Source organism: Colias philodice, chromosome 17 (assembly GCF_061535455.1).
Source record: "Colias philodice isolate Cphi_HAF_F1 chromosome 17, ilColPhil1 Martin Lab GWU primary, whole genome shotgun sequence".
Taxonomy (NCBI): Eukaryota; Metazoa; Arthropoda; class Insecta; order Lepidoptera; family Pieridae; genus Colias; species Colias philodice.
The window spans coordinates 4,132,505-4,157,543 of NC_143102.1; the positions used below are offsets into that span (position 1 = coordinate 4,132,505).

The 25,039-nt window shown below is 34.6% G+C and overlaps 3 protein-coding genes, 2 long non-coding RNA genes and 1 pseudogene across 6 annotated transcripts in view; 3 read left to right on the forward strand and 3 right to left on the reverse strand.

Moving 5' to 3' along the window:
- The first annotated feature begins 860 nt into the window (after nt 1-860).
- On the forward strand, nt 861-2,565 carry Ada3 (transcriptional adaptor 3). The gene has a single exon (XM_089705839.1). The coding sequence runs from the start codon at nt 1,105-1,107 to the stop codon at nt 2,497-2,499; it is 1,395 nt and encodes a 464-aa protein (XP_089561965.1). The 5' UTR covers nt 861-1,104; the 3' UTR covers nt 2,500-2,565.
- Nucleotides 2,566-6,700: 4,135 nt separating this feature from the next.
- Nucleotides 6,701-7,466, reverse strand: LOC149481005 (uncharacterized). The gene is made up of 3 exons (XR_016316971.1): nt 7,352-7,466; nt 6,886-7,024; nt 6,701-6,770 (listed from the first exon to the last, which is right to left on the reverse strand). It is a non-coding gene; the product is annotated as an uncharacterized LOC149481005 (long non-coding RNA).
- Nucleotides 7,467-9,979: 2,513 nt separating this feature from the next.
- Nucleotides 9,980-12,826, forward strand: LOC149481006 (uncharacterized). 2 transcript variants are annotated; one of them, XM_089706168.1, is made up of 7 exons: nt 9,980-10,507; nt 10,678-10,770; nt 11,407-11,472; nt 11,675-11,743; nt 12,093-12,167; nt 12,301-12,428; nt 12,504-12,826. In XM_089706168.1, the coding sequence occupies exons 1-7, from the start codon at nt 10,414-10,416 to the stop codon at nt 12,525-12,527; spliced, it is 549 nt and encodes a 182-aa protein (XP_089562294.1). In that variant the 5' UTR covers nt 9,980-10,413; the 3' UTR covers nt 12,528-12,826. The 2 variants fall into 2 exon arrangements, with proteins under 2 accessions (XP_089562294.1, XP_089562295.1); XM_089706169.1 differs by lacking the exon at nt 12,093-12,167.
- Nucleotides 12,827-13,104: 278 nt separating this feature from the next.
- The window catches only part of LOC149481007 (uncharacterized), a 43,506-nt gene continuing 31,571 nt past the window's right edge, over nt 13,105-25,039 (forward strand). The window contains exon 1 of the long non-coding RNA XR_016316970.1: nt 13,105-13,461. This is a non-coding gene — a long non-coding RNA (uncharacterized LOC149481007). The remainder of the gene's footprint in view (nt 13,462-25,039) is intronic.
- On the reverse strand, nt 14,725-19,849 carry LOC149481008 (uncharacterized; annotated as a pseudogene).
- On the reverse strand, nt 20,233-22,738 carry LOC149481009 (uncharacterized). The gene is made up of 3 exons (XM_089706080.1): nt 21,937-22,738; nt 20,742-21,547; nt 20,233-20,433 (listed from the first exon to the last, which is right to left on the reverse strand). Exons 1-3 carry the CDS (start codon nt 22,028-22,030, stop codon nt 20,233-20,235), a joined length of 1,101 nt encoding a protein of 366 aa, XP_089562206.1. The 5' UTR covers nt 22,031-22,738.

A 25,039-nucleotide genomic window follows, 5' to 3' on the forward strand; every position in this document is an offset into this window, starting at 1 on the left:
ATTATGTATTTACACATACCTATATTTGAATATATGTATATATCATTATGGCATGTGAAAATATGGATGTAATGATAATGAAGATCAAAACTTATTTACTATATCAATTAACGATTGTTTATAATTTTTTATAAAATAAAACAATAATAAAATAAAATCATGTTTATTTTCGTAAGTATTAACACATTATAAAATTGACTTGTACACCTTGGACTTGACAAATAGCCAAGAATGGAAACTCCTGTAATAAGTTTTTATAAAATTATATTTAAATCAACAAACAACATTATTAATTTAAAGTATCAAAACGGGTAAGTCCAACTTAGCAATAAAATCTTTCACGCACTTTAAAATTGAAAATTGTGATGTGTTTGACCCTTCTTCATCGAATGTTTTTCTATACACATTGTAAACAACACCTCTTGCTTGTGATCGCAGCGGTTTTATCGATATTTCGAAGATTTTGAAGACAAAATCCTAAAAATTAATCATCAACACAATAATTTGACAACCAATTTGATAGTTGTCAAATAAAGTTGCCACATGAAAATCTTTTATTTTTAAAATATAAATATGCCATCAGATTCTGGTAGACCTATAATTATTTTATTTCAACTAGGTTTCTATAGAAAATCGTAAATACTTCGGAACTACATAACTTTAAACGAACAACCTTTGGAATTTTCGTCTCACTGGGAAGTATGTATTATTTTTATCAGATTATATTGTATTAGCTCTTGCATTATTGTTTTATCATTGCGCCATAAAATCGAATTAATTAGGGGTTAAAAAATGTTTCAATTATATCTATAATCTCTGACATTGCCTGTACCAAAAAGCGTTGTCATTGGTTCATAATCGCCAATCGCCATTTTGTTCATTTTTGGGTTTGGCGTTTGCATTTGGTGTTTTCGTATTGTAAACATTTTGAGTGTAATGTTTTTACACTTCAGCATACAAACGTGATAAACTTGAAAAAAATCCAAACAAAAACTAGTTTAAGGTAATGTTTCTTTTGTAAAATAGTGAGGGCATCCTATGATATATCTACACTTAAGGTATTTTAGTGTATGTTTATTTACGCGGGTAAATTAAATTGTCAAAATGTTAGGCAAAAGAATGCATCATAATAGTAAAGGAAGACTGGCGACGAAGGGGCATGATAATGGAAAACCTGCTAGCCCAGGTTTATCTCCTTACACTAAACCTGCGAAAATACCTGGATCCATATCCGCGGGGAAAACAAGAATGGAAATTTGTCCAATACCTTATATTCGTCAACAAGACAATCCTGTAACTTTACCTAGGCTTGCTACTATTGCCGCAAGATCTGCAGATGAACCTATCGGAATGGATGAATTGGATGCTCTACAGTTAGAGCTTGAAACTTTGCTATGTAATACCGCTTTGCGCATTCGTTATTTCCAAGGAGAAATAGAAAGTATAGATACAAATGAATCAAAACGGGAGAAAAAAAATAAAGCGGCTGGTAAGCAGCTTCAGTATCCAGGTAAAAGGAAATTTCCTGACGACAAATTGGTTAAAACCAAAGATTATGCAAAAATATCAAATCAACCTAAAGTGCCAAAGTTTAAGAACTACAGTAACCCTTCATCTGGGGCGTCACATGGATATTCTAATGACCAAGCAAATAATTCAGATAATTCTGTTAAACTAGAGATGTCTCAACTAGCATTACCAAAGAATAATATTCCTTACAAATTTTGGAATTCTGTTGATCCATATTGTGCTCCCGTCACAATGGATGACATAAAGTTTTTGGAATCGCTACTTGTCCAAAGCAGCAACACAACCCTGCCTCCAATTCCTCCTTTGGGAAGACACTACTCAGAAGTCTGGGCAGATGAACATATATCTGAAGATCAAAATGCTTCAAATCCAAATAAAAAGTCTTCTGGCTTATCACCTGATGCATCAAATATGCGAAAGAAGATTGAAAAGAACTCAGAAAATATGATCACGGGTCCTCTCACACAAAGACTGGTGTCAGCCCTAATGGAAGAAAATGTCATGTCATATGAAATGCCCGATATAAAAATAAAGCAATCTGCAACCACAAAAAACAGTTATAAAAATTCTTTGACTCTGGAAAAATGTTTAAGAAAAGAATTAGTGGAACAAGGTATTTTGGACCCAGAAGACTTGCCTCCTCTAACTAATCCAGCTGATGATGAAATACTGGCTGAAATAAAGAAATGTCAAACTGAACTAACTGCGGTTAGAAAGGAAAACTGCAGGAACTTGAAAAATTTGATAGGCTTATGTAAGCAGGAGATGATAAGACTTAATTTGAAGAAACAATTAGACCATGTAGATATGGAATGTATTGATATTTATAAAAAGATGGTGGCAGCTAAGCAAAAGAAAAGACCGATTACTAAAAAGGAAAAAGAAGATGCTTGGAGAGCAATTAATGAACAGATAAGACTTAATAAAGAAATAAATGTTTTGCCATTGACAGGACCAAACTCCAGCTAATTATTATTACTTATTATCACTCAGTATCAGGGCTTCTAAAGAAATAAATTGCACATTTACTTATTATATTTTGTTTTTATTTTTATCAATTGTCCTTAAAGAATTAGTTTTTTGTACCTAGTTGCATAAATAAATTAGAGCAAATATGGAAGTAAATATGTACCTAATTATATTCTTGTTATAATTTTAGATATCGATAGTTAATTAATGTAACACTGTTTTCCAGCATAGCTTCAAAACCTCTTAATTTGATTTTTTTCTCCTCTCCTCTGATCCTCTGATTTTTTTTTTTAAATCTTTAAAAAAAATCATAATTGATATTATGATTTATTTAAAGACTAGCGGTCCACCCCGGCTTCGCCCGTGATAGGTACATATTTCGCAATAAAAGGTAGCCTATGTTCTATCTCGGGGTCTAAAGATTATCTGTGCCAAATTTCATCAAAATCGGTCCAGTAGTTTATGCGTGAAAACCATACATACATACATACAAACCTTTCCTCTTTATAATATTAGTATAGAAAAATGTTTTAGAAACTGGCATAAATAAGCCATCTATCATACGCCAATAAAGCGAGGCAGCAATTAAAATATTATTTTTGAAGCAGTCGAAATCTAAGAGTATATATTACAGTAGTATAGAGCGCATGTATTGCACAAATTGCATCGTAGGCAGATGTGTTATAGAATACTAGTGGTCCGTCCCGGCTTCGCCCGTGGTACATATTTCGAAATAAAAGGTAGCCTATGTCCTTTCTCGGGTATCAAAATATCTCCATACAAAATTTCATGCAAATTGGTTCAGTAATTTAGGCGTGATTGAGTAACAGACAGACAGACAATCTTACTTTCGCATTTATAATATTAGTATAGAAGTATAGATAGATATTCTAATATAGATGTGTGTGTAAGAAATAGGGATGGGTAGGTATCAATTGCGTACTGAGCTATCGATAAGGTAAATAAATATGTATCTTAAGTAAATTTTATGTTCATTAAGTTATTAAAGGAGAAATGTATGAATAAGGTATAAATATGTAATTTTAAATTTGTTTGCCAAGTGAATAAAGTGTGTTTATTCCATTTGAATATTTCTTATATTAATTATAAGCTACTTTAAAAAAATATGTTTCATTGGAATATCAGAAAAACATATGGACTTCTTCACTATTAAAAATAGAATAAAAGATCGGGTTTATCGCCATTTTTGAAGTGAAAACTTCTTTAGCGGTTTTGAGCACTTTTTCTGTTAATGGGTATAAAATCTTAAACTCGTGCCGTGATCGAAAAAGCATAAGACGGATACCATTCCAAAATATCAAACATGCTCAACGTTAATTTAAATCAAGTTTTCACTTCTGCCGGCACTCCCGGAGTGCAACCCGTCTTTTTTTTTTATTTCTCTTTTTTACTTTTAAACAACCTTTGTGACTATAGTATAGTAGCGTCGCTAGTGGATTTGATTCGCATGTTCATGGATTCGATTCCCGGCCAGGTCAGGATGAAAAAAAAAAATTTTCAAACTTCTTTCCAAGATGCCAGACTTCCCATTTATGAGGTAAGATTTATGTAGCTGGCAGCCCAATTCTTCACACACACTAGCGTCTTTACAAATTACCTAACACACACTACAGAAATGAGTTGCCGCGCCGCAGCCGCACTCACCACAGATCTATGTGGCACTCACAGAGCTATTGTTTTTAGGTGGGGCGGTATCTAGTCGTAGCGCGCGCGCGGAGACCAATGCTTAATATAATACATATTACTAACAGACTTTCGAACTTGGTGCGACCGGACCACCGTAAAGTATAAACAGACGTTCGAATTTGGTACGGACCGCACCGTGACCTTGGTGCGCTCTGTACCATATTCGATGATGTGTACAGTGGTCCGCCGGACATAATTATTATTATTGACGGTACGGTCGGTTCGATGGCTTTTTCTTCCGAACTTGGTGCGGACCGTACCAAATTCGCGCGTGTTGACGGGCGATCGCACCGGACAGAACTTTAGTCATATACTTATTACAGCTTCAGAGCGTTTTCACATTATCCGATCCGATATCGGATATCGGAAGCCGATAGCCGATATCCGATATCGGAGGGAAGTAAATGTATGAAATATGTACCTGTCTTTCACATTGTCCGGTCCGATATCGGATATCGGATATCGATATTCCCAGTGGCTATCGGACGATAATGTTCAGTGTTGTCAACTCAATTTTCGAAAAGGCAGTATACCAACAGCAAAAAAGCACTAGTTTGTGTATTTTCAGTCTTATAGGGCGCTCAATCATATTACAAAAAAAATATATTTGAACGGGTGACAATATTATTTTAGGATATTACAGTGTAATAAGAAAAAGAAAAAGAAAATGTGAACAAAGATTGTATCACTTAATAAACTTATCATAGGTACTCTAAGTAGGTACTACATGAACTTTTATGTTGATAGTGAAAAAATGACTAAATAGCAAGCATAGAAAGACGTACCTAGTCGGTACGTCTTGCTAAAAATACATTTAATAGATTTTGAAAGGTATTTACTAATATGTATTACAAAAACTATTAAGTATAAAGTAATACTAGGTTGAAGTAGGTATTGATATAAATTTATTTAATTTATAATGTGTTAACGTAATATACTTGTGCATACACTATACAAATTACCGATATCAAAACTATTTAGTAAATAGCATATCTAAATAATATGCAGTAATTAATTATATCAAATCTTTTTTACATTTTACTTTTCTTTTTTTGAAGTTGTTTTTTTTAACGTAGTTATTTTTAATGTATGTACAACTATGATCCGTATATATTACAATAGTATAGAGCGCGTGTATTGCACAAATTGCTATGAAATGAGCCGATTTGGTCGGAACAAAGCTTCCAAACGTTCCAATTTGGTCGGATCGGATAGGAAGTTGGTTTGGTCGGTATCGCCGGCGCATCCGACCACGTCCAACCAATATTAATAATAATTATGTCGGACCGACCGCTCTCTACACTTTCCGATTTGGTCGTGGTCGGATGGTTGGCACCTGTGGTTGGCACCAACCGAATCGGAACGTCTGTATATGCTTTTAGTGCGCATCGTAGGCAGATGAGCTATAGATACTGTGTGTGACAAATAGGGATGGGTAGGTATCAATTGCGTGTTGAACTATCGATAAGTTATGTAAATAAATATGTATCATAGGTAAATTTTATGTTCAATAAGTTATTAAAGGAAAAATATATGACTAAAGTATAAATATGTAATTTTAAATTTGTTTACCAACTGAATAAAGTTTGTTTATTCCATTTGAATATTTCTTGTATTAATTATATCTTGTGTTAAAAAAATATGTTTAATTGAAATATCAGAAAAACGTGAGTACCTACTTTTTAAAGTTAATAAAATAAAAGATCGGGTTTAGTGCTATTTCTTTAATAATAAATCAAACAATAAAAATAATGTTTTAAAAATGTTAAATAACAATAAGAAATAATTAATAATGTAAAATGATAATATAATAAATATTAATAATTTTTTTATTTAATTTTATCCATTCTACTATCAAAATCTTCAAAATCAATTTAGTGGTTCAGAAAATATATCGTAACATTACATACTTTACATTTACACTATAATACATTCGCATTCATAATATGAGAAAGTGTATCATACAAAACACACCACAAATTTATTTATAATACATTTTTAAAAGAGTTTTAATTTTAAAGTTAAAATGGATTTTATTGTTATATTTTGCAGGTTTCTGGCTTGAGAACAATTAAAAGAAGTTTGGAAGAAATTAATAGCACAGGGAAAATTGGAAGCCTTCAAAACATTCTCGGCCTTGTTCTAATCATTTCGAATCAGACGGGAAGAAAAGTAAAGTGCTTTGCAGAGATGCTGTGCCACAAGTTTAAGGTGGCATCTATTTTAAATAATAAATATTGTAATTTGGTAATTAAGTATCGAAATAAAATGTTGTCGAAAAAATAAATGTCTATTTGTTTTATTTGAAGCAATTTATTTTAAACGGAGGAATGAGTTATTTTCCCGCGGTAAATTGTAGCCTATATGTTATTCTGATGTTTATACTATATAATTGTAAAGTTCCATAAAAACTCATTCAGTAGTTTTTACGTGAAGGAGTATCAAATGTCCATTCTAATATATTTTTGCTTTTATAATATAAGTAAGTAGGATACGACAATTGATTTGTAAAAAGATCAACCAGGGTGTCATCATCCAGGGCCGTTGTGCATATCCTGAGTCACCTAAAACAGGTATAATATTTTATACTCTATGCATACTTCATAATATGATGCTCACAGAAATTAAATGGAGATTTAGTATTTAATGAAAAAAATAGAAATAAGAATGTGTACAAACCTAAGAGCCAGCAATGCTCATTATGTCCCAGTCTTTGCAAGTGGGAATTTATTGGGCAATGGTTCCGAACATAGGAATTATGTGCTGCACCACCAAATGATGCATCCACATACAAAATGTTTAATTTGGAATCACATAACTGAAAAAATATACATTAATTATTATATTAAATTCTATGTAGGTATATCTAAGTGTTTATAAATGAGTTATTAATGTCTGTTAAAGCAAATACAGATAATTAATGTTGAATAAATACTAATTTATAAAAAGGAAAGGTTTGTAATTATGTATGTATGTATGGTTTTCACGCATAAACTACTGGACCGATTTTGATGAAATTTGGCACAGACAATCTTTAGACCCTGAGAAAGAACATAGGCTACCTTTTGCGAAATATGTACCATGGGTCAGTAATAAATTGCACATAAAAAAAGGAAAAACAAAAGACAGATATTTTAAGACTTACTATTAAAACATTCAATGAATGAAAATGTTTCCTATTTAGAAATGTTTCTTCATGATCAGTGGGTCTGATTATAGCAATATGAGTTCCATCAATGCAGCCAAGAACTCCAGGAAGTCAGATTCGCGCACGAAGGGTTCCGTATAATTCTATGAATGAATCTATGAAACCATAAAAACAACCTAAACCGAAATACCTAATAATATTTTTTATAAATACCACTACCATACAATGCAAGGCAGTCAATAAGCATCGCAAATGAATAATTCCAAATTAAACGAATCTTAAAATTTGAAATTACCTATCTTTATTTATCGATATTTTAGTATTCGATAAAGTGGCAAGCACTATCTTTTTAGAACAAAAAGTGGCTACATGTGGATTTGAATGCCAAGCAGATAACAGTGTGTTGTCTCTTTCCATCGCATTATTAGGGTATTGAATAAAAGAGAGCCACTATATAAGAAACGTCCAATTAATTGTTACTTCTCCAGGCTTGTTAATTGCTCCGAGATTGGATTCTCTGTCTACAATTTTTTTTAATTACACCTTTTTTATCAACTGGTAATTTAGTTTAGTTTTCTATAAAAATTTCTGGCAACACTCATGATGATATTGGAACGATTCGGACAATGTGGAAGGGCAAATTGTAAACGCTCTAATAATCTGTGATATTAGTTAAAGCGTCGTATTCACGGTCCATCTTGACGTACGTCCCGCCAAGGTCATACACGATGCACGACGCAAAACGACAGTGAATAGCGTTGACGTACGTCAATAATTATTATTATTATCTTGCTGGATGTGCACGACCAACTTTTCATCCAGCAAGCACCCCCACCACCGCGAACGTCGTGCAGATGGACAGTGAATAGCGCGGACGTACAGCAGATTAGTGTTGCCAACAGAAATTAATGTAAATACTTGGAAACGTGGCCTAATGATATGACTTTTTTGTGATAACTTAGTGAGTGCATGAGCTAGCAAGAAACGGTTATTTTATATTTTTATGTACATAGGAAATCCCAATTATCATTACTTTTGGATCAACTTTGTACACGTGGACAGTTTATATTCAGAATTTATTATTTTAAAAGAACTCCAAGGCGAATTGTTGAATAACACAGATTTTATGCAAAAGTCCACTGCAGAAAAATGGCAATTTATTTAAAAAAAATATCTTGATGAATTTGTTTGTTTAAAAAAAATGATTAGCTATATACTCTCTGTTCCCGCCACTTCAGCATTTACTGAAAGAGTCTTTTCGGTCATGAATGTTCAGTGGCGGGAAGAGAGAAACCGAGCTTCATTAAAAATTAATTAAAAATGAGCTCTTGAAATATATATAAATTTAGATTTGGAATGTTTGGATTCATATAATTCATTTAAAAATAATGAAAAATTCTAAGGTACTGCAAAAAGTACAAAAAAATACATTTTCAAAAATATTTATTTACTCTTTATTTACCTCCTTTAAAATCAGATATACTCTATTTCTTCAAATAAAAGTTGGCAACCCTAGCCATGCTTGATGCGCGCACGATCGTCAGTAGGATACATCCAGCACCGCGGCCTTGAGCCGACGTACGTCGGGGATGGACCGTGAATAAGACGCTTAACTATATAATTTTGCTAAAGCGTCTTATTCACGGTCAATCCCCGACGTACGTCGGCTCAAGGCCGCGGTGCTGGATGTATCCTACTGACGATCGTGCGCGCATCAAGCATGGCTAGGGTTGCCAACTTTTATTTGAAGAAATAGAGTATATCTGATTTTAAAGGAGGTAAATAAAGAGTAAATAAATATTTTTAAAAATGTATTTTTTTGTACTTTTTGCAGTAACTAAGAATTTTTCATTATTTTTAAATGAATTATATGAATCCAAACATTCCAAATCTAAATTTATATATTTCAAGAGCTCATTTTTAATTAACTTTTAATGAAGCTCGGTTTCTCTCTTCCCGCCACTTCACATTCATGACCGAAAAGACTCTTTCAGTAAATGCTAAAGTGGCGGGAACAGAGAGTATATAGCTAATCATTTTTTTTTAAACAAACAAATTCGTCAAGATATTTTTTTTAAATAAATTGCCATTTTTCTGCAGTGGACTTTTGCATAAAATCTGTGTTAGTCAACAATTCGCCTTGGAGTTCTTTTAAAATAATAACTTCTGAATATAAACTGTCCATGTGTACAAGGTTGATCCAAAAGTAATGATAATTGGGATTTCCTGTGTACATAAAAATCAAAAATAACCGTTTCTTGCTTGCTCATGTACTCACTAAGTTATCACAAAAAAATCATATCAATAGGCCACGTTTCCAAGTATTTACATTAATTTCTGTTGGCAACACTAATCTGCTGTACGTCCGCGCTATTCACTGTCCATCTGCACGACGTTCGCGGTGGTGGGGGTGCTTGCTGGATGAAAAGTTGGTCGTGCACATCCAGCAAGATAATAATAATAATTATTGACGTACGTCAACGCTATTCACTGTCGTTTTGCGTCGTGCATCGTGTATGACCTTGGCGGGACGTACGTCAAGATGGACCGTGAATACGACGCTTAAGCTTCTTGTACATTATATTGGCAACACACAAACGTCAAACACTTTTGAATCGAGACCAGGGCCCTGACAGCCTAGTTTCAAAATGGCTAGTTGTGGCGCTGCATTACTTCCTGTACTTTTTTTTTTGTTTCTACTTGTTTCCGGCTACGGCGCCATTTTGAGAAGCCATGTTATGACAATTGACATTTATTTGAATGAAACGACCATTGTGTCTATAATTTAATTATTTTTTTCTCGATTTTCACAATATAATAGACTAGTGTTCTACTGTAAAGAAGTGCTAAATTTGCTATGGGACTATTAAAGTGCTGTGTCGGTGGTGGCACCGCAACCAATGCGACGAATCGGCTTTTTTGTTTTCCGCAGAATGATTATTTGAGGAACCTGTGGATGTCCTTTCTGGTGCCCACTAATTCCTCCCTCATCGGATTGTCGAAAGATCAACTTCGACACAAACGCGTTTGTGAGAAACACTTCGATAGATATCAGTTCGATGAAGAAGGCAAGAGGCTTAGGCATTCATACCCATGCCTATTTACGGATGACGAAATACGCGCACGGCGTGCCCCTGTCTTCCAGTGAAACTGGTGAGTTCTACCTGGAGCTATAAATAACATGATTAAAAATTATGTGAATAGCTGATATTTGGTAAGACAGGTTTCATGGCTCCAAACAAATACTTTGACATACTTTACATTCCTTCTATTTGTGTTTGAATTATATTTTTAAATGTTACATATGTATTTACTTGTTACAGTACAAAATGCTCTGAGTGATCACAATTATCACAAAATGGAATCAGATGAGAATGAAAATATTACAGATAATATGTTGGTCATTGGAAGGGCAGGTATGTATTATGCACTCAAATTTTTATTTAAGCTATCCTATAATATGGTATTATATTTAACATAAATTATAATATAGTAATCAGGATAGGATTTTATAAGTTACGAGCTGTGCTCCACGGTTTCACCCGCGTGGCTCCACTCCTTTTGGTCTTAGCATGGTGATATATAGCCTATATCTTCCTCGATGAATGGGCTATCTAACACCGAAAGAATTTTTCAAATTGGACCAGTAGTTCCTGAGATTAGCGTGTTCAAACAAACAAACAAACTCTTTAGCTTTATAATATTAGTATAATAATATAAAGTATAGATTTATATAAGTTCTTTGGTTTTACTTACTTACTTACTTACTTACTGGAGTGGCGCAGGGACCCAAAGTGAGTCTTGGCCTCCGACAATAAGAGCCTCCATTTTACTCTATCCTGCGCCATCTCTTGCCAGTTTTCGATTTGGAGGGTGCGCAGGTCTTTGGCGATTTCGTCTTTCCAGCGGTACCTAGGACGGCCAACCGGACGGCGTCCAGATGGCCGTCCCAGGTACGCTCGTTTCGCTGCTCGATCTTCCCCCATTCTTTCTACATGGCCGAGCCATCGGAGTCTTTGCGATTTAATCTCACCGATTATATTTGGTTTTAGGTGATGATTATCATGAACATCCATCATGCATTCCAGCTATTCCAGTTGTTACGAAAAGACCTACAGGTATGTGATTTATGATAGTTTATAGGTTGATAAATCCATGTTTGTAAATTTTAGTAAGTTTTTTATTCATGTTCTCAGATTTTACTTTAAAGCTGTTTTTAAGAGAATTCCATTAGCTGTTATTAGATTCAAAGTTTCATATGTATGTAATGTTTGTAGGTACTTTATATTTAAAAGTAATTGTTTTGTTACCGATTTACAGATATGGCAGACCAAACTTCATGTTCCTTAAGCAAAGAAATAGAATTTCATACTCTTTGTGAAGATGCAGGTTAGTATTTGGTTTTATTTACTGGTTAACTTTGATTTTATTAGTGCAGATTGCAAGAGACATGGGATTTAGAAAAAGGTTTTTTTTTAAGGTTGACAGATGCTAAAAAATGTGGTGTTCATAAATTATATACTAACACATGTAGGATCACACAATATGTATAGTGTGCACTTGCACTATCTTTAAGTTTGTGGTTACTTAGATATGTTTATTGTATGTGACTTATCAATCTCACAGTTAAACTGCCATTGTTTAAATCTGGGGCTTACAACATTTGAATAGGAACTGTGGAATTGTCTTTGTATGGATGGGCTCACTACAAATACTAAAATAACTTTTTTATTTTCAGGAAATATATTAACTGAACCCACAGTAGAAGAAAAAACTACTCATGAAAATAAGAGTATCATACAAAAGCGTAAAGGTAATTTATTATTAGTAATATAATGTACATTACAAGTGCTTTTCACATCTCTTTCAGTGATAAAATTATTATTATTAACCACACCACCACAATGAATCATCAAAATAAATTGTAACATAAATTTTGTTTTCAGATTTTATGAAAAAAAATTGCCCAAAGAAAAGAAAATTTATGAAGCAAATAACCAAAATAACTGCTGATAGTTTGGGTAAAACAACCACACAAAATCTTAAACAGGCTGCTGCCTATGGAAATAATGAAGTATTGTAACTAAATTACTATTTTAAAAAATAGTAATTTAGTTTATCCAAGTTCCAAACTTTTAGTGTTGTACAGGGAAGCAAGTTGTATAATACATAATTATTTAAACGATAACTGTATCCAAAACAAAATTGGGGCAAATATAAGAGAAAAAATTCAAGATTTGGAGTTTTCCTGGTTAGGGTGTCAGAAAACACACAATATGTGTTTAAAAAAAATGTTTTTAACATATATTGCTAGGGTTCATGTCCATAACTGGAGCAATATTATAAATAAAATTTTAAATAGAGGAGAGATATGTGCAAAAAATGGCAGGAATCCATAGAATTGCTTTAATGAAATATAAAACAAATAAATTAAGAAAAAGAGCATTAAATAAATAAACATTGAAAACGAAATCTGTTTTATTTTTAATACCTATTCGCAATAATAACGCTTGGAGCTTACTTAATATCTAGTACTTAATCTGTGCTAGTACGTAGTATTTTTATCGATACAATGGGCACCTCACTAAAGTATCGATAGTCAGATATAGATATCGAACTAGTAGGCAACACTACTTATTACTGTCAAAATTGATAAGGCTACAGCAGCGCCACAACTGGCCAACTGAAACTATGGAAAACATCACTGTCGCATCTGTTACGTAGTAACTAATACTTAATCTGTGATCGAGACATCGAGTAGGCAAGATGGCAGATGCCGTTAGCAATAAGCAAATAGCAATGTTAAATAGGTATAATATATAAAATGTAAACTGTTCTTTTCTTTAATAAATAACTAAGTGAAGTTATAACATGCTGTTTGAATTAATTATTTAACATGGCAGCAGTCCGTGGTTGAAAAGTTTCGAAAAGTTTAACGACAACGATGAGTGGGACGACAAAGATGTCCAAGCAACAAACTAGTGCATTATCCAACAAACAACTGGAATATATTATATCGTCGGCTAAAGTGTCAAACCTCATAACTCCATTACATCAAATTTTACAGGAGATACAAAAATCATCACCACGAAAAATTTTGCATGAAGGTTTGTTTGATTTTATACATTAACTAGCGACCCGCCCCGGCTTCGCACGGGTGCATTGCTGATACTAAATACACTACAGAAAAACTGTGAACGTTGTATATAAAAACATAGCGGCTTCGCACGGGTATAAAATATATAGCCGGGCGGCCGGCCGGTAGGTACCGCCGCAAACGCTACGTCCCGCAATTTTTAAATCTGTAATATCTTCGAAAAAATTCACTTAAATCATACGGTGTAAAGGGCCATATGGATCTATATTAAATGAGCAACGTATTCAAGGTATTTAATTGGGTAAGGATTAATGCTGTATTGGTTAAAATCGCTTCGAAAATTAGCCATTATTTGTCGTAAAAAGTAAATGACAAAAAGAAGTTATTGTGGGTTATCCATAAGAGATAGACATATACCATCGCGGACTTTTCTGTAGACCTTTTCAATGTGTATAATACTTAGTACATTATTTTGATAAAACTCGTAGGGTTCAGCCTGCGTTTGCAATGTAAGGTCAATGTAGGGAAGTCCGGCATACTTTTCTAAAAATTATGTTTAACTAAACTTTTTGAATCGACTAATACGCTTTCTAAAGTAACTTGTGTCGTCGGAAATTATGGTATTGGTCTAAAAATAATATTAATTGCAATAATCTTTAGATTTATATGATATTTTTTAAAACTCAGCGTGTAGACGGACTTCCCGTGCAGTTTGAGGTAAGTCCGTCTAGTAGCAATATAACCATAACTTATGAGGTAATATGTATAGAAACAGTTTCTAGCAGTGATGCAAAACTGGCATTGTAATATGTGTTTTATGTGATTGAGAATAAGGTTTACATTTCAAAGATAATTTATTTTATTTTATTTTAAGGCAAGTCCGGCATATCTCCAGTGACAGTGGTTGTAAACATTCGACCACTGTAACCGAAGATATGCCGGACTTGCCTTAAAATAAAATTATTGCGATTTTTTTGGTAAATAAAATAGTATGTAAAAAATAAATCTTTATTTCTTATATATAACAAATAGCAACAATAAATTTTAGAACATTGGCTTAATCTAATCATTTGTACTTACTATTTTATACTTATGCATTTTTTATACTTAAACATTAGCTTAATCTAATGCTATTGTCATTTGTGCATATATGCATTTTTTAAACAAGAAGTGTTCAGTGACAAAATCAAAAATAAAGTTTAAGACATTGGCTTAATCTAACATCACATGAAAAAAATTGCTTAATCACTACGAGATCTGTTTCTCTGCGTTGTATATAACACCCGAACGTCGTAAGTCCCCACAAAGTCTTATAATAACATCAGTCGTAAGTACTTGCTAAAATCACGAATTTATAAAAAATAGACAGTGTCATCATCGTTAGACAGTAAAAATTCTTTGGGATTGTCTGAATTTTGACAAAGACTAATTTTTTTTACAATAGATAGGCTCGGTACATCATCATGGTCCTTCTTTTTTGTTAATATGAACTTTAATGGTTTTTTCACAGTCTTATAAAATGTTATCGAGTAATATATTTCGTCGTCACCAGGTTTTAGTTCTTCTACATAGCCTACGTAGTATGTCCATTTTTTCCGAATTAAGTATCGTACGAGTACAATATCATTAATGCTATATTTTTGTATTAGTTTATCATTTTCTGAAATAAAGTTATTTGAATGACCACTATTCTCACAGTTTTCTGTTTCGAACTTACTATTTTCTTCAACTTCTTTACTTTCTTCAACTAGTTTGCTGCAGGCTTTCTCAGGTATCTCTTTTACTATTTGTGATTTACTTTTGTCATTTTGCAATATTACCATTTCTTCTGTTGTTGACGCATCTTCTTCAAAACTATGTTCACTGTCGCAAATGTCGGAATCACCGTACTCACTTATGCAATCCGAAACACTTGTCGAGTCGTCTGAAGCTACTTCATATCGCTTTTTCTTTTTAGTTTTTATAGCTTTTTTTCGATCTTTTTCATCGACACAACTCTTTTTACCAACGCCTTTCCCTTTTTTCGACTTAATTGTTTGTTGTTTTTGTTCTTTACTAGCAGGCTTCTTTATCGAACCTGATGGACCGGGTTCCATTATCACTTTACTTTTTTGTGTTTTTGTCTGAATTTCCTTTGGTTCTTTCTTAATATTTTTTTATTTTTTCTTCCATTTTACGCCTTAAAACATCGTCATGAGTAATGACTTCTGCTCCTGGTCCCATTCTTTGTCGCTTAAGTTTTGTGTTGTTTCCAGGTTGAACTTTCATCAAAAGAAGTTCTTCAAAAGTGACAATTTTATCCTCTAATACTTAGATCCGCTTACCATCACTTTTGGAATTTGAAACGTCTTTATCGTTGGATTCGGATGCCTCACGTACTTGATTTTTTAAACGTTTTCTATTTTCCAGTTCAATTTCATCCTGTTTGTTTAGGTCATGAGCATCAATCATAGGAGAACTATTTGAATCTGAATGCTGCTGGGAGACAAGCTCTTCACAAGTTGCTGTGTGCGCTACTTTTGAAATGCAATTAAATGCTAATGAAAAAAGAGTTTTTGGGTCGCTTTTGGTAGAAGAGTTCTCAACTTTGTCATCAAAATTAGGACATTCTTTTTGAGAACTTTCTGAAATCTGTTCAAGCTTCTTTTGGGACTCAAGTTTTTGTAGATTTTTCCATTGTTCTAACTTCAACGAGTCGAACTGCTTCTCTTCAACCGCCTGAGGATTGAAAGGATAAATTCCTGTCTTACGAAAACCATTCTTTAAAACTTGACTGTCGATCTGTATCTAAACTTCTCCAATTAGCCTCGCAAACTCTTTTTTCGACAATGTGACTCCAACATTCAAACGCTGCCATTTCACAAGAAGTTGATCCCAACGGTCTTTAAATGATTTCATGACTGCCACGTCAAGCGGTTGCAAAACGTGACTGGTGTGCGCTGGTAATTTCAATATTGTTATATTGGCTTTGCGAGCCTCTTCGATTATATTTAACCCCACATGGGTCGCGTGGCCATCGTATGTGAGCAGAACTGGACGTTCATCCCCAATATTTGGGATAAAAACTTTTTTGAAGTACGTCTCGAATACGTCGCTTTCCATCCACCCATTCTTAGTCGCGGCATAAGTTGTGCCTGGGTAAGCTTCTGGAGATATCCATTCGTCCCACATATGCTTGCCTTTAAAAATAACCAGTGGCGGCATTTTTTCTCCAAGCGCGTTAATTCCAAGCAAAACAGTTGTATTATCCTTTCCGGGCGATTAAATGACTCTAGTAGCCGCGTGTCCTTTAAGTCCAACGATTTTAGTTTTTTCTGGGTCTTTGGAGAAACTTGTCTCGTCTAAATTCCAAATTGCGGACGGTTTTTCTAAAAGATTCAAGTCATTTAATGTTTTGTCAAGTAAATTGAAATAGGGGTATACGATAAATGGGTTTATGGCTTTCTTTCTCGCGTACTCCACCGCTTGAGGTTTTTTAACAGATAAATGATGTCGCTTTTTGAATGCAGTAAACCACGAATTACCAGGTGTTCCGTTTTTAAATGGTGTAGATATTTTGTTTTTCTTCACAAATTCTGCCACCATTTCCAGCATTTCTGTTTTAGTTAATCCAAAGCCATGCTTTTCCATAAGATGAAGACAGGAAGCTAATATTTTTTCTACAGGCAACGGTAATGCCGTGTTTCTTCCTAAAGAATTTGATTTTACATATATAGATATAACACCCAGACCCAAGAACAAATAATTGAGTTCATCACACAAATATTTGCCCTGACCGGGGATCGAACCCGGGACCGTCGGCTCAGTAGGCAGTTACTTTACCACTGCGCCAACCGCGTCGTCAATATAAACCTTAAATCACTCTATCTATTAAAAAAATGCATCAAAATCCGTTGCGTAGTTTCAAAGATTTAAGCGTACAAAGGGACATAGGGACATAAGGACATAGGGACATAGGGACAGGGAAAGCGAATTTGTTTTATACTATGTAGTGATACTTTATAATACTTATAAATTGAAAAGGAATATTATTTCAATAAAAGAAATCATAAAAATTCGCGGCATGTGTGTTAAAATGGAGTTACGAGATTTGCCTGAATATAATATAATTGGGAAATATGAGTTTTGCTACTAGAAATACTCAAATATTATATGTAATGTATTTATTTATTTAAAAGAAATCAAATATGACCGCTAAAAATTGAGATAAGGTAAATGTACGTAATTCTGGAGTACTAAGGCATTCTTAACTTTCCTAGCAATTTCCAGTAACCTCGTAAGTCCTGTGTTTTTTAACCCTACATACATAACATACTTAGGTACCCTTAATAGCATAACGTGAGGTTGATTTGACTTACACATAATTTTTATCGAATTACACTGTAGTTTTTTAATATTTCTATGAAATTTATTGAATGATATTATTAAACGAATTTAATAAATGAAATAAAAACGCGTTTTAATTTGTATTATCTTTATTTTACATAAAAACAAAACATAAACTAAAATTATCTGAAAAAAAAAATAACCTAAATTGAGTATCTCTATCTCTTTGGATAAAAACACTTAACTAGTAACAATAATATATATTTTTTTTATTTCAATGAAATTGAAAACATGAAAAATAGTAATATTAAATAAAACAGTCTTAAAATAGGAACTATTTGCAGTCTGAGCAAGTCAATATTTTATGCTCCCCGCAGACAGGTTTTTTGCAATTTTTGCACTCAGACTGTGTCTTTCTTCTGAGTTTCCATGGGCAGAAGGCACAGTATTTCCTTTTCTTCGCAGGAGGATCATCTTCTACTTCTGGTGAGTTTATGGCAGGAGACTTTGGTAGAATATTCTGTATGTTTTTACGCAATTTGCGACTCAAATTAGGAATTTCGAGTCTTTTCTCCATCCATGGCTTTACTAAGTCATTGCTCAACTGTTTCATAAATGCGCGTCTGTTTAGAGGCTTTTCCTTTTTGGAAAGCATGTTGTGGCAATAAATAACATAACTATTGACAAATGCCATATTGAGCATGCCGTAGAATAAGGCCATAGGCCATCTATTCGTCTTTCTACTGCATGACATCAGTGTACACATTTGATCAAATGAATCAACCCCTCCCTTTGTCTGATTGTAGAATTCAATCATATCTGGTTTTCCAGAGGTCGATTTGACGACGCCATCTTCATCACATGATGACAAGAGATATACTATCTTAGAAGGTTTGGGTTTGTATGAAAGTAACGTTAACGGACCGTCGTAGCAAAACATTGAGGTTCCAATTGCTCTATTCTTTGTGTTTTTTAGTTCTTCCGGTATTTCCCTTTTATTTGAGCGTAATGTACCAACTATAGTTAATTTATAAGGTTCTTTGAGTAAACATTTAGCTAGAGGTACGGATGTGAACCAATCGGACGGATGTGATTGTATTGGATAACTCCTTCATGAAGTATTCACCGAGAGGTAGTCCATTAGTTTCTGTTCCTTTACCTAAGTAGGGAATGGCATCAAACATATATTTTGTTGAACTATCACAGATCATGGGAATTTTAATACCATATTTACTTGGTTTGTTTGGTATATACATTCGGAATGGACACCGTCCTCTAAATCCCAATAATTGTTCATCGACGGTCACATGAGAACCAGGAATATAATTTATTCTACACTGGGTAATAAACAGATTCAATATTATTTTGATAGGAGCAAAAACATCTTCGGAACGATTAGTCGAACGTATGGATTTGTCATCGAAGCGGAGGGATGCTAGAAGAAACACGAAGCGATCTCTACTCATAACTGATACGTAACGTGTGCCAGAGAATGAAATATCAAACAATTCAACAGTCGTGAGATGATTATCCTTCATTGCAGCTGTCAATGATAAAATCCCAATAAAAGCTCTAATCTCGTCAAAAGTTGTATCTCTGAAGGTGGCAGATATATCATTCAAGTTTCTTTTTTGACCAATCTCAACATTAGTCCATTTTACGATTTCTTCTAATATTTCTGGAGTAAAAAATATATCAAAGCACAACAATGGTTCAAACAGATTTCTACACATTCTTGCTGGCCCTCGCGATGTTCTGGCAATATTTAGAGCGGGAGTTCTCGTCTGAGTACGGCCTTTTACTGTAGACCAGCAGTGATTGTTTTTTCCCTTTAGAGATCTTTGAGGCAATATGATGATTCGATTTGACGTTGAAGTTGAAGGAATATGAAAATTTTCGCTCACCTCTGTAACTTCCTCTGATACAATGTCTACTAAATCATCCTCATAGTCACTTTGTACGTCATCAACCATCAAATTATCTTCTTCTTCTTCGCTACAGGCATCGACAGTTTCTGACTCTTCCTCCAAAAACTCTTCAATTTCAAAATCTTGCAACGCACGAGATGTCATCGTGAAGTGAGTTTAACTGAATTATCAATCTATGAAACCTAAAACAAGTACATAAATATCAAAACATGTTCTAAATTAACTAAAACCACGGATTAGATAAAAAAGGTTGGATTGGCAATGTTCACACTTTTGTTTGAAAACCAGCGTCGCCGCCTGTCTCCCACCAATCAACTCCACTACATGAGAAATAATAATACAGACACGAATTACGCGCACTAATAAACAAATCACACATAGAACGCAGGTGTCTAATTACTTCTCTGCTTGCTCTAATCAACAAGCGACTAAAAAGTATGAACGAAGTATGATTGTCTAACACGTTAAACGCTTTAAGAAAAATCGAGTGTTTCCATTCAGGCCACAAGGCTCATCGGTGAGCCTTATCATACCGGACCGTTCGAGCCATGGTGGTCACCCGTGAGCCGCGTGACGTCCAACGTAAACGCTTCCCACAAGCCACAGACTGCAGCTATGAAACAAAACGCGTATGGAAGTGAGCCGCGAGGCCCAGTAGCCGGTACGGACTGCGTGGTTTTCAAATCCGATGGAAACTTACTAGTTTTATCCGGGTTTTTGTAAGAATGCTAGGGTTGTTGTTAACGATATGGTAGAAAATATTATTTAGATTTAATTAGGACAATAAAACATATAATAATAATCAAATATTTATTGAAATAAAACACATAATGAAAATACGACACTCTTATTCTAAATTTACGACGAAAAAAAATTATTTGTGGTTCTTGTTAAAACTAAAACAAGGCAAACAAAAGAATGGTTTAGTTGGGCAGCTTTGGCAATAAGTGGAGACATTTATCGACTTTGTTTTAGCCTGTTTGCTGCCCATGACTGGTACGTTATCTGCATTACATTGGCGACATGTCCTTCTGACTTTTCTAGCCAAGCCCTCTTTTTTTTCCAAGCAGTGTTTCTCTCTCTTTGGTCTTTGGTTAGGCTCTGCCACAAGATTTTCTTGGGCTTTGCAAAGATTCATCATCATGGATCTCCGGAAGTCTACCATTTGTAAGTTTTTTTTAGTCACAGACTTGTACAGAGTCAAAGCATTTACCATCGCAGTATTTAGTAATAAATCAACAGCCAATTTCTTGTACCACTTTACAGATTTTCGCAACGGGGAGGAGTATGCTGCCATTTGATCCGATAAGTCGACTGCTCCTTTGGCTTTGTTGTAATCAATTATGATCTGCGGTTTCATGACCATAGTGCCCCGACGTTTTTTTATCATTCCAAATTGATCTGAATGTTTGGTTGACAATACCAACACGTCCCTTTTGTCTCTCCATTTCATGGCAGTAATACCATCTCGACTCTCCCTGGCAATAAATTCTCCTTTCTTGAGTTTAGTACTCACGACTTTCTTGGGTAGGTTCCTCCTATTCTTTCGAATTGTTCCCACCAAATGGGTTTCATTGCTTGCACTTTGAACACGCCGCGCCCTTGTACTTCTGCTTCTACCACGGCTACGCCCACCTCGTTGGCCACGAGCACTTTGGGCTCGACCACGTCCACGTCCACGTTCGCGTACTGCAACTTCTGCTTCTCCATCTTCGGATTCCGAAGATGAAGATGAGTCGCTATTTGATTCTTCGTCGGGTTCAGGAATATACACATCTTCATCATCAGAGTCCTCGAAGTCAGAGTTATTGAGAAGTTGTGATATCTGCTCGTCATCTACTGCTACAATAAAAAAAAACACGGTTATAATAACGTCCGAACGTACCACCACAAGTACAAATTTCTTTGACCAGTCACGAATCACCTTAAATATATAGTTTGCTTTTAAAGATTTATAATTTTACAATATTCAATGTTTATAGGCTCTACTTCAGGCATAAAACAATAGAAAAAATAAAAATGTTGTGTGGTTTTATGAAACCACGGTAAAAGTTAAACTGTTCGAACGGTTCCGAACACTGCTTTGTGTAGCGTGTCGCGTGTCGGTTACGATACAGATACGGTCGCGATACACGCGACATGCGCTACACAGACCAAAAAGTTTGAGACGATGTAATAAAAGTTTCACTTTAAAAACAAATGATTACATGGATTTAAAGAGATATTCTTACCTCGTGCTGACCGACAACCGAACCGCGTGGACATCTTGCGAAAAAGTGACACTGACAGTTGACGTAACCTGTCTAACATGGCGAAACTGACCATAGAGTAAAGAATGATAAGGACCGTATTAGTGTTACCATTGCAAAAAAAAAACCGGTAAACGGGGAATTAGGATTTTGTACTAGGGTAAGTAATTTTGTGCTTGCTGCTTTCTAAAGAGCTCAAACTTTTAGGTGTACTTGTGCCAGAACTTGGCGCAGTTCCTGCAGAAGATTTAGGTATTTTTTCATAATTAACTGCATTTTCATCGAAGGGATACAGGCCGGCCTTTCGAAAGCCATTTTGAATAATTTCTGGTTGCAGAGTAGTTTTGATGGCTTTTTCAAGCACGGGACCAAAATCTTCTCGCTTCAAGCGTCTGCCATTATTCTCCATCCTCCAAGTATGTACTGCTTTGCTCCAAGCATTTTTACGTCCATAGGTTGTAAAGCATGTGTGGCGCTAGGCAACAGAGCTGTCAGTATAATGTTTTTTCTTTACAAAATTCGCATACTGGGAGCGACAGAGAGACGTACCCATCCAGGAAGAAAGCTACAGGTCTTGTAATATTTTCTTTCATCAAAAATGGCTCAAATTGATTTGCCACGTACTCATAAAATGCCTTTGATGTCATCCATCCCGAGTCAGTACGTCCGATGGCCAAAGGATATTTCAACAATATATTTTGTGGTATCCTTTTATATGCAAATAATGCTAATAATGGCATTAGTTTCCCGTCAGCTGACGCGCCGAGACAGAGCGGACCACGTGCGAAACCTCCCTCTAAACTCTCCCTCTAATTGTTTTGTATCGTAAACTGTAAAGTTGTGTACACTTAATTTAGTTTTGTAGTACAAGGCTGAAGCATTGGATTTCGGGCACAGCAAAACAGATGTCCAACATTAGAACTTCTTTACCACTTTTTTTATTGCTTCTTTTTCTGCTCTTGCAGCATTTTTCATTTTAATAATATGGTTGTTGTATTTTTCCTCCGAAACGTTTTTACATTTATGAGCTTCACAAAGGTCGCAAAGGTCTTTTTTCGGTCTGAACAATCTGAACAATAACATCTACTCTCCGATATCCAAAAGTTGTCTGTTTTCTTCTCGAGTTTTCTTTTTCCGTCCTTTTTCTCACAGTCGGTTTACTATTGTTAACGTTTTAACATACATTTTCTTCTCTTTCCATGCCACAACTACAAAAATTGTTGAAAATCATGTTTCTCTTCTGCTACTTAGTTTACAATGGCACCTAGATTTTAAAGCTTTTTCCTTTTTGATTTTATCGTAATCCCATGAATCTTATTTTTTCTTCCCGTAGTATTGCATACCCCTTTCTAGTAATTTTTTCGCAGTGCTTCTCTTCCAATTATATTTCTTCCAATATGTCACTTTTCTTAGATCTCTTACGTTTTGGAGTGTCATCTGACTATTTCGGTTCTCTAACAATAGATTCATCCAAATTTTCTAATACTTACACAACAATGGAGAATGATAAGCTAAAGAAGGGTCAAATAAATTGGTTACTAGACAGTGGATGCCCAGACCATATTATTAATAAGTACTTCAATTCCTATGAGATATCTTCCGCACACTTTTTTTACATACTTTAATGGCAACAGGGGTGACGCATCACCTTTATTTTTAAACTCAAATAAAACAGCAATTTGTAAGAAAACGAAAGTTATTTATTATGAGATCAATCACTTATACAATTATTAATGACATGAAAAAATTATTAATTATGGCAACCTTAATTTGTTTTTTTTTTGGGTTAAATGCAGTTCAAGCAAACATCCTTACGGTGTTCAGTGCAAGCGGGCTGAAGACATTTTGTGCAAAAAGTTTTTACTTTTTTGTCCCTTTTTCTTGGGCATTGTGCACATCTTGCTTGTTTTTGCAATTTTACAGGGGGCTCACCTTCAGGAGTTTCCTGGTTTATATTTAGAATATCACGTAAAGTGACTCCTAATTCTCGCAGCATTATATCCATAATGGAGAAAAATATTTTTTGACTACTTGGTGCAATATGTAAATGAGGTACATAACTTGATAGGAAAAATGATAAAGGAACTGCGATGTGATAATGGGAAGGAATGCATGAATGCAAGAGATTTTCAGTTCGCAAAAGAGAAAGGAATTATAATAAAACCCTGTCCAGAATATGTTCATCAAATAAATGGAACAGCAGAGAGATACAATTGTACATTAATGAATATGGGTAAATGTCTTTTATCAGTAGCAAAGGTAGAAAGAAGATGGTGGCCAGAAATAATTAAAACGGCTTCTCATCTTAAGAACAGAACTTTGATACTATTGAAAGGAAAACAGTTGTGAGTGTCGTCGAGTGTCAAATCGTGTTAACCTGTGCTGAAAATGTCTATCGGTGCAAAGTCGGCGTTGCCAAATACCAGTTTATTGATTGGCCATATTCCAGGTTTGGAAAAACCACCTATGATATTCTTTGGTGTAAATGATTCCAAATATGCTAATTTTGACAGTTCAGCAATTTTGTATAATATGGTCAAAGTTTTTCCAACATTTTGAATGTGCCAGTCGTTGAAAGCTATTTTCAATTTGCCTTTGAAGGGTCTGAACAAACTGACATCGAGCGGTTGCAATTTGTGGGACATGTGTGACAGACTCAAATATACAATACCGTTGTCACGACAGTAGTTAACAGCTTCTATTGAAATTCGTGATTGTCACAAATGATTAGAATTGGGTTATCCGTAATCCTTATTGCTCGAAGTAAGGCGTTGAATGTGTTTCAAAACTCTTATAAACGATTCTGGTGTCATCCAGCCGCTTCTGTTTGCCAACCCTAGACTTCTATCAGGTGCACCACTGAGGAAGTGATTTTTGTAGTGAACTCTTGGAAAGACATAAGCTGGAGGAAGAGAAGAACCAGTTGCAGTAATAATACCACAGAAAGTAACTATCGCGTTCTGCAGAAACTATTTGTCTTACTTGTCTTTGTTTTCTTCCAGCAATAACTTTAGGAGTGGAAAGGACTGTGCTTATGCCTGTTTCGTCTAAGTTTATTATTCGATCAGGTGTAAAATTGTCTCAT

Excerpts from the sequence above, each read along its gene's own strand:
- LOC149481006 (XM_089706168.1), top strand. The coding sequence starts at position 10,414 with ATGAAGAAGGCAAGAGGCTTAGGCATTCATACCCATGCCTATTTACGG. Across the intron at positions 10,508-10,677 it reads CCTGTCTTCCAGTGAAACTG|TACAAAATGCTCTGAGTGAT; the intron begins GTGAGTTCTACC and ends TACTTGTTACAG. Across the intron at positions 12,168-12,300 it reads TATCATACAAAAGCGTAAAG|ATTTTATGAAAAAAAATTGC; the intron begins GTAATTTATTAT and ends TTTTGTTTTCAG.
- LOC149481009 (XM_089706080.1), bottom strand. The coding sequence starts at position 22,030 with ATGGTCAGTTTCGCCATGTTAGACAGGTTACGTCAACTGTCAGTGTCA. Across the intron at positions 21,548-21,936 it reads CGGTTGTCGGTCAGCACGAG|CAGTAGATGACGAGCAGATA; the intron begins GTAAGAATATCT and ends TTTTTATTGTAG. Across the intron at positions 20,434-20,741 it reads AAGAGGGCTTGGCTAGAAAA|CATTCTTACAAAAACCCGGA; the intron begins GTCAGAAGGACA and ends CAACAACCCTAG.
- Ada3 (XM_089705839.1), top strand. The coding sequence starts at position 1,105 with ATGTTAGGCAAAAGAATGCATCATAATAGTAAAGGAAGACTGGCGACG.